General features: G+C 34.2%; 1 protein-coding gene across 9 annotated transcripts in view; it reads right to left on the bottom strand.

Moving 5' to 3' along the window:
• The window catches only part of Cyld (CYLD lysine 63 deubiquitinase), a 57755-nt gene that overhangs the window by 22053 nt on the left and 18662 nt on the right, over positions 1 to 17040 (bottom strand). For 8 of the 9 annotated variants that reach the window (XM_042693417.1, XM_042693421.1, XM_042693422.1 and 5 more), the window contains 2 exons: positions 5298 to 5396; positions 2690 to 2806 (listed from right to left, as the gene is read on the bottom strand). The exons of the other annotated variant lie outside the window; for it this stretch is intronic. In XM_042693417.1, the coding sequence (XP_042549351.1) occupies positions 2690 to 2806; positions 5298 to 5396 (216 nt within the window). The remainder of the gene's footprint in view (positions 1 to 2689; positions 2807 to 5297; positions 5397 to 17040) is intronic. 9 annotated transcript variants of the gene reach the window in all.

Here is a 17040-nt window from a genome sequence, read left to right as displayed (position 1 = left end):
AGAAATAAAATCCCCTCCATGACAAACAAAAGCTAAAGGAATTAATGACAACTGAATGAGCACTACAAAATCACTTAGGAGAATCCTACCACAGAAGAAGATAATCAAAAACAAAAAAAAAATAGAAGAAAGCATAAATCTTACTAGAGGAGCAGACTTTCAAAGCAGAAAGAGGAAAGAAAACTATGGCACAACAAAAATGACAAGAAACACAACATTCCTTCCAATATTACTACTGAATGTTAACTGTTTAATTCTCAAAACAAAAAAACAGAGTGGTAACTAGGATTAAAAAAATAAGGTCCAACCACTATCTGCCTATAAGAAGCACATCTCACTGACAAATAAGCTTAAAGGGGCAGGGGAGGGGTGGGAGGAGTGAGGGGGGGGAGAGAAAAAAGACATTGCAAATGGATCCTGAGAGCTGGAGGAGTAGCTAAATATATCTGATGAAAGAGACTATAAGCTGAAATCAGTCAGAAGAGACAAAGAATGTCACTGCAGATTAATGAAAGGAATAATGCAAGCACAGGAAATTAGACCATAATGGACTTAAAATTTGAGCTCAACAGCAAAAACTACTACAGAAAATACTCAAACACATGGAAATTTAAACAATACACTTCTGAGTGACATGTGATTCAATGAAGAAATAGAGAAACTTAAAAGTTCCTGAAAACAAATGAAAATAAATCTTACTAAAACCTCTGGGATATAGCAAAGGAAGTGTTAATAAGAAAATAAGAAGAGAATTCATAGCCATTAATGTCTACATAAAAAAAAGCAAGCATTCCAATAAACAGCTTTGTAATGCAACTCAAACGTCTATAAAAACAGGAACAAACCAAACTTAAAACTAATAGATGGAAAGAAATAGTAAAATATTAGGACAGAAATTAATTGAAATATAAACTAAAAAAAACAGACAAAGAATCAATGAAACAAAAAGTCAATTCTTTGAAAAAATAAGACTGATAGGCCCATAATTTGACAAAAGGAAGAAAAGATTCAAATCAATAATATTAGAGATAAACAAGGGAAAAATCACAAAAAATACCCAAACAATCCAAAGGATCATGAGGGTATACTTTGAAAGCTCATACCAAAATAAGCTAGAAAATCTAGAAGAAATGAATACATTTTTATATACAGTTGACCCATCAAAACTGAACCAACAAAACAGAACTGAAATGGCATCTTCATCTCTCACCCTGAACAAAAGATCAATTAGTTAAGACAGTTCTCACCAGAGGAAGTACAAATTGCTAACAGATACATGAAGAAATGTTTAACATCCTTAGCCATAGAAGAAATGCAAATCAAAACCACACTCATATTCCATGTCACCCTAATTAAAATGGCAGCCATAAAGAAAATTACAAGTACTGTCAAGGATATGGGGGGAAAAGAAACCTTCATATACTCTTGGTGGGAATGTAAATCAGGACAGAGGTTCTTCAAAAGACTAACCATACACTTTCCCTATGGCCTTGCTTTACCACTATCAGACTATCTAAAGGAGAGTAAATAAGTATACCAGAAAGACAGTTGCATACATGTTTATTGCAGCACTGTTCACAATAACTAAATCATAGAATCAGACAAAGTGCCCAACATCAGATGATCAACATGTGAAATATTATGAAATACTAATGAATGTTACACAGTCATAATAAAAACTGAAATCATGTAATATGAAGGAAAATAGCTACAATTGGAAAACATCAAACTGAGTCAGATGTCAGGCTCAAAATACAAAATATCTTTTTATTCATATGTGGAAGGGAGACCTAAAAGACTTACATATTTATAGACATATACATATGCACATATAAACACATACATATTTATATAGCTACATATGGATACACACAGGATATGAATTTAACTAAAAGACTACTTAGGAATCTTCCTGAGACAAGAAAGTGGGGAGAGAAAAAGAATAATGGAGGGCAAAGAATTTTGAAATATATGTTGCGAGGATGAATACAGTAAAATAGATGATTTACAACTATGTATACAAGGAACCATGTTGAAATTATTTTGAGAAGGTGGGAAAGGAGGGTGAGTTTGATAGAAATATATTGTGAAAGTGTGGAAACATAACAATTAAATCCTCCTGTGTTTAGATAAAGTAAGCTGACAAAAAATTAATTAAAAATTTTTTTGACGGTTATCAGGCTTGAACTCTGGGCCTGGGTGCTATCCCTTAGCAATTCAGCTTAAAGCTAGCATTTTACCACTTGAGCCACAGTACCACTTCTGGTTTTCTGAGTGGCTTACTGGAAATTAGAGTCTCTTGGACTTTCTGGCCCAGGCTGGCTTTGAACCACAATCCTCAGATCTCAGCCTCCTGAGTAGCTACGATTACAGGCATGAGCCACCAACACCTGCTTAATTTTATTTTAAAAAGAGGTCAAGAAAGACCCAATCAGAAAAGTCTTTAATGAGTAAACTAACAGTAGAGACCTAACTTACGTAGATTGGCTAAGAGATCAGAACAAGCTACAATATAACTCGTTTCATTAATCTTAATATTAGTGCATTTTATATGCAATGTTTTAGTTCATCCATATTAAAATTGTCTATTCATTGTTTCCCCAAACCACAGAAATGATTAAAAAAGCAAATTTTCTCTAATGAAAACAGAAGATAATTAATTACAAACAACACTAAAATTATAGATTACCTTCATCAATGTACCATGTATTTTTTGATTTGGATTGTGGTTGTGAGTCAACAGAAGACCCATTTAAGGTATAAAATAATTCAGATCTGTTTCTATTTCCAGGGTCTGAGGTAGATCCTATGGAACAAGAAAAGTTCCTTTAAAAAGAAGTCAGTATGATATAAAAGATTTTTATTTTTTAAAGAGAAATGAATAGGCATATGGTGCAAACAACTGTTCACACAACCAGTAGGTACACAATACATTTTTATTGCTATCTTCAGCTTTTGAAAATTAGTAACCAATGTGGCCACAATAGAAAGATCGTTCACCCCTAGAGTTAATACAGAAAAAAAAGGAACAAATGAGAGCCACTCATTTTCTCATTTCTAGGAAAGTTTATTCTGAAGTGTCAAAATCACCGTTCCCAAGTTTCATTTTATGAATCTGTTGGTTCACAACAATCCATAATGATGCAGTTGATGTTTCAGTTGATGACAGAGTGCATATACTTCAGTGTTATACCACATGGCCTAGGTCTATAGTATATGACACTATCGAAGTCTGTGGAAATAACGCTGTTTGATGTTCACACAAAGATAAAATCGCCTAATGATGCATTTCTCAGATTGTATCCCCATTAGTGACACATGACTGCATTTTAAAACAGTTCATTTCCAGAGAAGATAATCTTTTCATGGGGCACAGTAGGTCAAGTCTATAATCCCAGCTACTTGGCCATGGTATGCATATCTCTCACCTCCACCAATGTGAAGAAGCACAAGTAGAAGGATCACAGCACAGGCCAGCTTAGGCATTAAAGCATTGTACACATAAATTAACAAGTTTAATTCATACCTTTATAAAGCTATTTAAAGATAATTTTTTAAAATGCCAGGTGCTGGCAGCTTACAACTGTAATCCCAGCTACTCAGGAGGCTGAGATCTGAGGATCTCGATTCAAAGTCAGCCCACAGGAAAGTCCATGAGACTCTCATCTCCAATTAACTACCAAAAAGCCTAGAGTGGAGCTATAGGATAATGACCAAACCCCAGTATCAATAATTGAGTAAGCAAATAATTGATAAACATAAGAGCCAACACAAAAGTGATTGACCCTGAGTTAATTCCTAGTACTACTAAAAAAAAAAAAGAGAGAAGCTAATCTTCCAGTGCTGTATATACTGATTCATGAATTAAGAAGCTTTAACACTATGGCTGGGGGGAGGTGTTGATGTGGTGTTTCTTTGTGGTAAAGCACTTGCCTAGCACATCTGAGGCCATGGATTCAATCCCCAGCACCAAAAAAAGAACTTTAGGGGCTGGCTGAGACTATATTACTAAGTAGCAGAATCCTGCCTAGCATGAGTGAGCCCTGGTTTTGATTTCCAACACTGCAAAATATTTATTTTAATTTAGAAATTTTTCAAGAGATTTAATATTTAAACATCATAGAATTGTTGGTCATCAAATTTTTCTGTAGTTTTCTCATATATAAAAAATGAAGTACTCATATATCTTATATATCAGATTTATTAAATTCAATAGTTAGTATAGCTATGTCACAAACATTTCCAGACTCTGTCTTGCCTCAGTATTAACAGGTTGTGTTGTAGTAAAGAGCAGTGTGGTCTCCAGAACTCATTCAAAAGCCACCAGCTTTTCTTTTTATAGCTGATAGCGGTATACTTTATAATTTTAACTCAAAATTGCTATAACACAATTAACATACTCTGCTGAGTATAACAGTAGCACTATTTTCCTCAGCTACTTGGGAAGATAAGGAAGAAGTCGATTGCCTTAGCTTTTCTTGGATTACCCAAGTCCAGGAGTTCAAAGCTAGCTTAGAAAACAAAGCCAAAGTAGCTTGAGACCCGATATAGCTATATGTTAACATAAAAAATACCATAACCTATATATCCTGCAATAATTTTAAGTTTGGGGGCCTAATATCACATAAAATATTCCTTAAATTTCCTTTAAGCAAGCCAAAGTAGCTTTGTTCAGAGGATAATTGAAGGAAAACATATTCTTCTCTTAACCCACATCTGAGTTAACAATAATTCTTTCAGTTTTTTAATGAGCTGTTTAGTTTAGCTATAAACTTATAAATCTATAAAGTATGTAGAAGCTAACAGAAAAAGAGGTGTGAAATTCACATTTATCATAAGGAGCTTTCTGAAAGTGACAAATTTCTTCCTTATCATTTTAGAACTTAATTTGTGCTTCATCTAACTAGTAAAATGCACACAATAAATCTCCAGAACATTTTATTCTATATAACATTATCCAGATGTAATCATTTTATACAGTTACAATGCTATAAATTAATTTCAGAATATAACTATTCTATAAAATACTGTTGCAGTAAGGGGTTTCAAAATCCAGCTGTTAGGGACCAGAAAAGACAAAATTCTTCATTGGAAACATCTCAATTATCAGGTTTTTTTTTTAAAGGTAGGCAACTTTTAGTTGGTATTAAACAATACCATGTGTATAAAATTTTAATTTATTTAATATATGTGACAGAACAAGTCTATATAATATTAAAGCCTATTAGCTTATAATCTTTGGGGTGGGGTAATCAGGTTATGTAAGTTACCAAGAATTGTACCCTATTAAGCCATACCTGTAACCTTTGGTTTATTATGACTGGATGAACCTTTGTCCCCAACACCTCTTGACATAAAGGCAAGTTTGAGAGGCCTCCTTTCCTGTGCCACGCTATCTGAAATAGTAAACATGCTTTTTAAAGATAATTCTTGTATAAAATTAGTTAAGCAAACAATGACAACAGAAACAAAAAAAATCCCTTTCTAACAAAACAGCATAATTCTTAGAGTTTTACAAATTATTTTTTTTAATTATCAAAGACATAGAGGGGCAAAAAAAATCAATACTATTCTGAAAGATGTAATTTCTACAAGACAATACACTCCAAAAAGTACAATTTGACTAATTGCTTCAAAATTCTGAACATGTAATCACATGCAGTCAATGTTACTTGATGTTTTTAAGCAACACAAATAAAACCTTGTATTTTTTCAACATTTCCCAAACCAGTATGCTCAGCACATACTTATGTCTCATGAAGTATTCCTTACTCAAATATTTCTAAGAGATGCTGAAATAAACAGATAAGTTCTTTCTTCCTTTTTTGCTGTCCTGGGATTGAACTCAGGCTGGGCACTGTCCCTGAGTCTCTTTGTGTTCAAGGCTAGCACTCTACCACTTGAGCCACAGCGCCACTTCCTAGACAATTTCTTTACTGAATAAAACCTGAATCTTTATGTATTAATGTGTCTTGTGAATCTCTCAAGATGGATATAATAAGGTTATTTAACAATATATTTTTGTGCCACTTTACTTAGTATCTTAGAATAATACATTTCTTAGACAAGAGTTTAAAAAAAATGGGTGGAAATGTAGATCACTGTTAGGAATGCACTGATGAGGAATATGCATGTTAAAAACACATGCATATTAAGAACAACATAGATAAATATACAAACACACATAAACAGCAAAACAGTAATTACACAGATATTTAATGCAGAAAGCCAGAGACACAATAGCGGTACTTTTTAAAGAAATCACTATAAATCTCCCTTTGTAATCTCTTTAGCAAACTTACTTTTTGAAACAAAGAACATTCTAAACCTTAAAGTCCAGTATCATTTATGAGCCACTCATAAATACTGATCATATAGATGTAGACCAGTCAGTATAGCAAGCTTTTCTCTTGGGAAAGTCAACAACACAGCTGTGAGGTCCAACATGACACTGACGAATCATACCTGATAAAGCTGTATATCATCAAAAATGGAATCACCCACAGTAGATTTTTTGAGGACAGAAAGAAAGAAACAGGAAAATTTTAAACACAAAGAAAAGGCCGTTGAGAAAAAGGTCATAATGAATAAATTGTGTGTAAATAATCTTGGTACATTTTTCCCATGGTTGGAGGAGGGGAATACATTTTATTAGACTATGTATCTTAAACATCTCAGAATATGATCAAATGGAATGCTAGAATATTATTTTAACTCAAATATTATACTTACTAACCATATTTTAATAAGAGCTAGAGCAAAAGAAATTATATTCAACAAGTGGCATAGTAAAAGAAATACTATTACTAATACTTTTATGATGCTATCACTCTGATATCTATAAATGTCATTTATGATAGCTACTACAGAAAGGAAAATGCCTCTAGGAAAAGTTCCCAAATTACAGCAGACAAACTGACTAAGACAATGCCCACTATTAACAGTAATTAAACGCGCATACTGTATTTGAAAAGAGATCTCCGTATTTTATATGTGTATTACATGGCAAGGGATCATTACAACAAACATGGCTAAGGGTATTCCTGCTGTGAAGGTGCAAAGGAAGCATGCCAGATGAGGGGATGAGGTCTGACACCAGTTCTGCTGCTGATGCTAGAGAAGGGCTCAAAGATCAGGAAGGTGAGCTGGAAGGCACTGGAGTTGGAACCTACGTTACCTTCTGCCAAAGGCAGTCTGGAAGAGGTCAAAAAACAACTAGGAAGAATCCCAACAGAACTCTATGCAGATAAAGGGTCATATATCACATCTACCTTGTCTCCAGCAACTACAAACCAAAGTTTCTTATTACTTTGTAACTAACAAAGCCTTCTGGCATAAATACAGTTAAGTAGTACCAATTTAGGAAAATGTAAATATGGGTAGTGAACAAAGTAAGTAGTAAATTCAGTAGACAATTTTATGAGATTACAATGATCCTGATTAGAAATATTAAAAGAGATAGCAAAATAGGTCTATCAAATACAAACTATACAAAGCAATCCCATTAATAAATAAAAGCTAAAAACAATCCATTCTACAGAAGAATAAATAAATTGTGGTCTATTCATACAGCTGATCATTACAGAGCAATAGAAAGGTATACATAACAATATGAACACTGTGATTAACAAAAGAAACCAGATCTAAGGAATACAGGACTGCATTCAAAATGATACAATAGCAGCTTATTTGTTACTTTTCTATTTCATCAGAAAAAGAAAAATCCTTTGGAGAATATTGGGCTGAAAATAATAATAGTCAATTATGAAAGAAGTTATTTTTTAAACCAGAAGAAATATGAATCTGAATGACTCATTAAATTTAGATAAATTGTTTAATTGACATGCTGTTTGACATCTTCAGTTGCAGAGCCTAATTTAAGTCCAAATAAAAAGTGAAGCTATCTTTATACCAATAGATTAAGACACTGTAAAACCTTACACTAGGCATACTACATATAGCACTTCTCCAAATATCTACAAGACTGGAGTAGTGGTCAAAATAAATACTTTACTTACATTTTAGCTGATGCTGTATAAAATATGTATCTACATATAACCTTACAGAAAACATCTGAGTTGAATACATCTCTTTTATTAGGGCTCTGGCTCAAATAATCTTAAGTCCAGTTTCTATAGACAGCATGCAAGTCTATTCAGATAAATATTCTTTATGAAAGGTATTTATCATTATCTACCAAACTAAAATACACATATCCTTGACTCAGCAATCATAGTCCTAGGACATTATCTGATAGTTATACTATACTGTCTTACATACAAATTAACCCAGACACACAGACACACATGCATACACATACACACATACATGATAAAGTTATTCATGGAAGCACTGTTTATAATAGCAAAAGAATGAAAGTAACAAATATTCATAGAGAATTGGTTAAAAGTTTATGATACATTCATTATGTGAAATACAATATAATAATACAAGTAATAGTTACATGATTTATGTACTAATGTGAAAGCATTTTATATCCATTGTTAACTTAAAAAGAGGGTACAATATCCATTTTTGGGAAGATGGAGTGAATGTATGTTTCCCTATTTTCCCCACTAAGTAGATACAAAAAGTCTGTATATAAGATATAAAAGCTGGGCATTGGTGGCTTATGCCTATAATCCTAGCTACTTGGAAGGCTAAGAACTGAGGAATGAGGAAATGAGGAAACCAGTATGGGCAGGAAAGGCCATGAGACTCTTATCTGCAATTAACCACCTAAAAACAGAAGTGAAGCTATGGCTCAAAGTGGTAGAGCACTAGCCTTAAGCACAAAAAGCTCAGGGACAACACCCAGGCCCTGAGTTCAAGCCCCACGACCAACAACAACTCTGAAGGTAGGAAGAGAAAGTTAAGCCTGCTAGGGATCTCTGGACTTAATGAATGATGTGGATGAGAGCTCCCTACATTTTCTAGATATATAGGAGCTAGATCTATAAGATAGGTAGGTAGGTAGGTAGGTAGGTAGGTAGATAGACAGACAGACAGACAGACAGACAGAGCTACAGAAGTCAGAAACCTAGAAATGACCATACGCAAATTAAAGAAACCTTAATAAAAGTCAGCTTTCTCTAGCTAAAGGACATCAATTCTCCTAAAAGTATACACAGATTTAATGCAACTCTCATTTTTTAAAAAATCTCATACTGAAGTGTATGTGGAGAGGGAGAAGATTTAGAATAGCTAAAATAATTTTTCAAGCAAAGAATAAAGCAAGAAGAATCAATTTCTGCTGGCAAGACTTAACATTTCCCTAAGGTAATTGAGTCTATATGGGATAATCAGGGAATATAACACATAAATCAATGAATGGAATGAAGACCAAAGAAATAGAGCCACAAAAGTATGTCCAGAGAGAGAGACAGAGAGACAGAGAGACAGAGAGACAGAGAGAGATATTAAGAAAAGAACTCAGGCCCTCAAGTTTACAATGCAGAAACTCAACTATTTAAGCCATACTTCTAAGCCTCCGACTTATTTATTTTTCTTAATGTATATTTTTTATTGTAAAGATACTGTACAGAGGGGTTATAGTTACATAAGCAAGGTAATGAGTCCATTTCTTATCAAGCATTATTACACCCTCCTTTATTTTCCCCTATCATCCCTCTCTTAACCCTCCTCCCAACCCCTCCCACAAAGTTGTAAAGTTCATTTTCAATATACTGTCTTGTACATCCCATTGTACATTCCCCTCCCCAATCCTATTTATTTATCTATCTATCTATTTATTTATTTATTGTGGGTCATGGAGCCTGAACTCTGGGCCTGGGCGCTGTCCCTCAGCTCTTCAGCTCAAGGCTAGCATTCTACCACTTGAGCTACGGTGCCTTCCGGCTTTTTTTTCCTGCTTATGTTGTGCTGAGGAATCAAACCCAGGGCCTCATGCACCCTTCTACTGAGCTACCTTCCCAGCCCCAATTTATTTTTGATAACAGTAAAAAAGCAATGTAATGCGGGGGGAGAAGACTTTTTCAACAAATGGTTTTAGAACAATTCGACATCCACAGGTTAAAAGAAGTTCGATTTGTTTCATTTGTTCTACAAAATTAACTCAAAAAGGATCATGGACTTAAATATAAATTATAAAACTTTGAAATAATTTTTTTCTTAAAAGGGCACAGTGCATTGGTTTGTCCTTTGTCCTTTGAACTGTGCCTTTTTTAAGAAAAAAATTTTTTTGAAGATTTTTTTTATTATGAAAATACTGTACAGAGGGATTACAATTACATGGGCAAGATAATGAGTACATTTCTTTTCAAGCATTGTAGCCTCCTCCTTTGTTTCCCCTTCCCATCCCTTCCCATCCTCTCCCTGCCCCCTCACCCAATCCTTCCCCCCCACCCCCCCCCCCACCAAAGTTGTAAAGTTCGTTTTTGACATAATGACTTGTACATCTCATTGTTGCAATGGGTCCATCTGTATCCCTATTTAAGCAATTTGTTTTTTCCCTTCCCCTCCACAAATTATACCAACATCAAATACAGTGAAAGCAGGGGTTATACCGTGGGGGAAGGACATACAAAGCAACAAAGAAATAATCTTATAAATGTGTTAGAAACAATCGCATGAAAGAAAAAATATTTGAATACATATCTTACAGTTCACTTCCCTAACATCAACTTATCTGACCTTTCCTACTTGACTCAGACATATACTAGTTATTGCAAATAAGGGAGACCATAGGACCTATGTTTCTTTGGGCCTGGCTTACTTCACTTAATATAATTTTTTTCCAAGTCTTTCCATTTCCTAACAAATGGGGCAATGTCATTCTTTCTGATGGAGGAATAAAATTCCATTGTGTACATATACCACATTTTCTTGATCCGTTCATCTACTGAGGGGCATCTGGGTTGGTTTCATATCTTAGCTATGGTAAATAATGTTGCAATAAACATAGTTGTGCTGGTAACTTTAGTGTGGTCTTGTTTGTGAACATTTGAGTAAATGCACAAAAGTAGGATTGCTGGGTCATAGGGGAGCTCTATGTGAAGTCTTTTGAGGAACCTCCATACTGCTTTCCAAAGTGGTAGAACAAGTTTACACTCCCACCAACAATGAAGTAAGGTTCCCTTCTGTCCACATCCCCTCCAGCATCTTAAGAAAAAAAATTTCATTTCAAAGTTTCACAGTTGATATACAAGTCCATGATCCATTTTGAGTTAATTTTATAGAACAAATGAAACAAACTGAACTTCTTTCCAATGCAACAGAGATACAAGACAATATGTTGGAAATGAACTGTACAATTTGGCGGGAGGGACTGAGGAGGAGGGAAAGTGGGAGAAAAATTTTTTGTTTTTTGGTTTTTTTGTCGGTCATGGGGCTTGAACTCTAGACTTGGGTGCTGTCCCTGCACTCTTCAGCTCAGGGCAAGCGCTCTACCTCTTGAGCCACAGCACCACTTCCAGTTTTTTGGAGCTTTATTGGAGATAAGAGTCTCACAGATTTTTCTGCCCGGGCTGGCTTTGAACTGTGATCCTCAGATCTCAGCCTCCTGAGTAGCTAGGATTACAGGCATGAGCCACCGACAACAGGCAACAAGTTTAAAAGGAAATATACTTAGTACCTTATGAATGTAACTGTAGCCCCTCTGTACATCACCTTAACAATAAAATTAAATTTAAAAATAAAGGCATGGTGGCTCAACTCTGTAATCTTAGTCTCTTAGGGGTCAAAATGTTGACCCCCCCCCACAATCATCCTACAATATCTAACATGAAAATTAGGATGTGGATATACTGGATCATGTATGTGTATATGAGATAGTATGGTCACCCTGGAAAACTGTAAGAACTTGTTTAAAAATGAACCATTTGCATTCACTAAAAAACCCGCACACAAATGTTTGTATTGGAGCAAACTACATGGAGCTCCAATTAGTGATCTGATAAACAAAGCATGGCACAACAGACACCATTAACAATAAAAAGAAGAAAATATTAACATATAAAACAACATAGAGAAATCTCCAGAGAACTGTGCTGATTTAAAAAAAAAGCCAGACCCCCCCCCACAAAAGTCACATTCTATATAACTGCATTTAAATAATTTATTTAAAATGAAAAACCTGGGAAAACTGGAGGCAAGTTTGGTGGTTGTCAGAGGTTGAGAAAGAAGTGGGAATAGGAAGGAAATGGTGTAGTAACAAAAGGTAATATAATACATAGTAAAACCACCAGTACAATCATGTTTATTGCAGCACTATTTACCACAGCCAAAATGCCCCTCAATGGATGAATGGATCAAAAACATGTGATATCTATACACAATGAAATTTTATTCATACATTAGAAAGAATGATATTGTACCAGTTGTAAAGAAAGGAAAAGACGGAAGAAATTATGTTAAGTGAAGTAAATCAGGCCCAAAGAGACAAAGATAGGATACATGTTTTCCCTTATGTGTGGAAACAAGATTTAGTTTATAATCTCCTAAGTAAATACACTGGGTGGTATGCAAGTGTATACAAACGTATTAACTGAAATATGGTACATTCAAGGACGAACTCAAATAGTGTAATCCATCAGAAAGGCAAAATCAATGTTCAGCAAAATAAACTACCAGGAAGTGTTTACTCAAAATGGGTGGGGGTAGGGTCAAGGGGAAAGGACTGTGCAAATGAAGAGAAGAGGAGGAGAATACAGCCAAAAATCCAATGTATATCCTACAACACTAAGAGGAGTAAGGGAAAAGGTAGGTCAGGAGGGATGGGTGAGAATGTTGAAAGAAGTAACACTGATCAAGATACATTGTATTAATAAACTGCCTTGTTAAATGACAACTCCTTTGTACAACTACTTAAAGATAATTTTGAAAATAAAGTTAAAAAAAAGTCAGGAACAAGAGAGGAGGCCTGTTGGCACCATGGACATTTAATGCTGTTCTGGAAATTCTGACAAGTAAAACTGGTAATAAAGAATGAATATATTATTGGAAAAAATAAAAAGCAATTTAAGAGATTGTAGTGGAGATGAGAATGTTTGTGTCATGACTATATTGTGTCAGTACTATACTGGGTACCATATTTTTGTAAAATGTTACCATTGGAACCAGGTACAGTAGCTCAAGCCTTTAATCCTAGTAACTACATGGCAGAGGGGATCAGGATTACAGTTCAAGGCTAGCCCAGACATAAAAGTTATGGAGACTCCATCTTGACCAATGACGGGCGTGGTGGTACATACCTGTCATCCCAACTACAAAGAAAGTACAATGTTTAGGCACAGTGGTGCATGTCTATCATCACGTGTGACATAGGATGCACAAGCAGGAGGATCACAGCATGGGCTAGGGACCTCCAAAATAACTGAATCAACAATGGGCTTAAAGGCATGGCTCAAAGTTGTATAGCACTTGCCTGGCAAGAATAAGGCTATGAGTTCAATTCCCAGTACTGTCCAAAAAAAAGTGTTACTTGAATTGGGACACACTAAGACTCTTTCTGTAGGCGGATTTATAAAACTCTCAAGTATTTGAAAATCATAATTATCTGGTAAAGGGCTTATATTTGGAAAATATAAATATAAATAATTCCCCAAATTGAAGAAAAAATAGGCAATTGTCAAAAGATTAAACAGATACTATATGAATTGAGATGTACAAACAACAAATAAGAATAAGAAGGTGGTTGACATCACTAGCCACTACTGAAATATAAATTAAAGCCACAATAAGATGTCAATATATATCTATGACAACAGCTAAATTTTAAAAGATCATAGCAAGTGGAGCAAGGATATAAAAGAAATGAACTCTCTGTACAATTTCTGGGAATGCAAAATACTATAGCCATGTTGGAAAGACATTATGGTAGATTTGGGGGTTACTTACTTAAAAAAATCACCTACAATAGCCATTCTCATTTACATATGACTCAAGAGCAATGACAGAATATGTCCATGCAATGATTTGTACACAAATTTTCCTAACAGCATTACTTGTAATAGTAAAAACCATCAGTAAGTGAATGGAATAATAAACTGGAATACTTCAATCAATGATAAGAACAAAGATGAGTCAAATAGCTGAGTAAAATAAAAATAGACTTTTACAAAGTATATCATAAATTATTCCACAAGTATACACTTCTGGAAAATATAAACAAATATACAGTGTCAGAAAGATCAGTAGATTCCTAAGTTGGGCCAGGGTAGAGGGAAGGATTCCAAAGTGCATACTTTGGAATGGCAGATATTTACCATCATAACTGCTGTCATTGTCTCATAAATGTAAGTATATGCCCAACCCGACCAATTTGCATGCTTTAAATGTACAGCCCATTGTGTGTCAGTTATATTGCACAAAGCTGTGATTTTTTTTAAAGACTCATGAAATCTAAAGGCATACAAAATATTGTATAACACAAAGAAAAGAACTGGAAGATAGCAAGAGAAGGGATGACATTGTCCAAAAGGTAATGCACTCATCACCTGACTTATGTAACTCTAACCCCTCTGTGTATCACCTCTATAAAAACAATAAAAAATTAAAAATTGAAATCCGTCTAAGAATGAACTGTCTGGTCTAGCATGAAAAACAAATAGTATTACACTCCTAATCCCACAATTAGAAGTTTGGAAAGCAAAATGTATAATTCATGGGTGGCACTAATTGATATACTTCATCACGACAACATCAAAAACCTGAACATAATGTCAAATTAGATGTATTCAAGTTTTTAAGCATTAGAAACAACAAGGAGCAAGGAACATTTGTATAGCACATTTCAGATTCTTGCATCTTTTCAGCAAAGGTATCCAGAAGCCAACAGTAACAAGCAATTGAGAATTATTCTGTCCTAATCTCACCAGCTGCTCAACTGTTCCAAAAAAGAATCTTTCTTAAGTACTGGAGATATTAATTTTGTCTCACAAATGATGGTAATTGGACATGAAAAAGAAACTAAGGAACTAAAGGAAACACTACAATTCTTTTTTTCCCTTCAAGAAAAGTGTTAATGATGACATGCAATAGGGATAAGGCTCATTCAAATAAAGTAAATTAATTTTCATATAAACAATTTTACTTCTTACAGTCTATTTGCAAGCCTTATTTTTGTTGGCAAATAAGTATAATTTATGTATTATGTTATAAAAACTGGTATCATTCTTAATTAACTCCTATTCAAGGATTATGAATATCAAGCTTTAAAAGAAAGGGGGAAAAAAGCATTATTTTCCTCTCATTACTGCTCTGAGCGAGCAACAATGTCAATGACAATCTGAGATGTAGAAGATCCTACTGTGCCTAACAAGTGACTTCTGAGCAGTTATGTGGCTAATTTTGATTGCCTTAATACTATACCAGTATTCAAATATAATTATAAATGCTCTTAGAATAAATATTACTAAAGAAGAATTCCCCATCAGGTTACATTCAATACAATCACAGAAAGATCTGGTAGATTTTTCCTTTTTTCTCTTCTTTACTCTTTAAGTGCTACTGCAGGCCCAAGATAATTTACATTTCAAATTAAATTGTAAGGTGGAAAAAATGTAAAGAAAGAAATACAGCTTCAGAATATATGGTAGGGAGTGGGGGGATAAAAGCACTTCAAATTTTTATTTTGCAACAGACTGAGAAAAAAACATAATCAATTACACACAAGTCAACTTCACAGTTCAGGTATCTTTCTTTCTTGAGAATACTGAGCTAATGATTTCTCAGTCTCCCAATTTACTATAATGAAGTCTATTCTGTTGTAAAATGTGGAATTCAAAGAAATGTAATTATGGTAGGTTAAAAGGATAGTTACATTCAACCTAAAATGCAATTAGGTTTTGAGCTTTCAAAAGTACCCTTTGTACATTTCCTGCCCCGCCCCCCAAAATAAAAAAGAAACCTCCAAACAATATTTGATTTGCTAAATGAAGTGAAAGTACATTTCCATACATGATTGTGGAGAAATACTATCAGCCAGAATTGGTTATCCCTGCAAGAATATTTAAATAGTGAAAACATTTCATAAGGTATTTCCCTTTGTCATCCAGCAAGTTATCATTATAAAATTAGCATAACTCCAAAAAGTTTTTTAGAACAGGGTGTCTCAACTCAGCTCTACTGACTTTCAGAACCGGTTAATTCTTTGTTGTAGGGGCTCCCTTGTGTAGCGTTTTTCTCTTCTTCCTAGAAAGCAGTATAGATCCAGGTACAGATCCTACTACTTCAGATATTACAAGCAAAAATATCTCTATATATCCCAAGAGCGAAAGCCAACTACTGACTTAGACCTAAAAGGATCTTCTATTTATAAAGGTTTTGTTAATAGTGAAAATATTGTATTTCAAATAATAAAATACTAGAAATAAAGCCTAATCATAAATGTTATTATACCTCCAAAGGAACCCCTCCTTTTTGGAATATAAATGTCTATATAAATCTGATATAAAATATAAATATATGACAATAGATAAGTACCTTTATATTCTAAAAGGTACAATACTAAAAATTATAAGTGCACCTACTAGCCATTTCTCCTACCAATATTGAACTCTGATAAAGTATACAAAACAACTATCTGCAGGCAATGCTGAGTGAATAATAGCAGGCAGACTGATGAGAATCAAAAGTTAGAAGAAAGTAACAATACAGATAAACAATTCAAAGCTGTTCAATCTACAGAGAGAGAGAGAACTGACTTGTTCTAAAAAATCACTATGGCTACTAATCTACATAATTCTTATGTTGGAAATAGTATATAAAGGTTTATAAAACAGCCATCTTCTATGAGGCTCTTACCAGAAGTCAAACCAATCTGATACTCAACCTTGGACTATCATGAGCTAGATAAAGCTCTATTCTTTATAAAGTATCCAGTCTCAAGTATTTTACAATAGCAACAGAAATAAACTAAGATAGATGAGTTATATAACATACTAAGGAAAAGGTCAATAATATTGAAGACATACTAGCAGAACTTACCTGAGGAATAGAAAGAAATTATTTGAAAAAATAACAGAACCACAAGGACTCAAAGGACAACATCAAATATTACAGCATATATCTAATGAAGTC

This window comes from Dipodomys spectabilis, unplaced genomic scaffold, assembly GCF_019054845.1.
Source record: "Dipodomys spectabilis isolate Male_0828 unplaced genomic scaffold, ASM1905484v1 ptg000165l, whole genome shotgun sequence".
Lineage (NCBI taxonomy): Eukaryota > Metazoa > Chordata > Mammalia > Rodentia > Heteromyidae > Dipodomys > Dipodomys spectabilis.
Note: the sequence above shows the minus strand (reverse complement) of the source record. Positions and strands in the feature narration are given on the sequence as shown.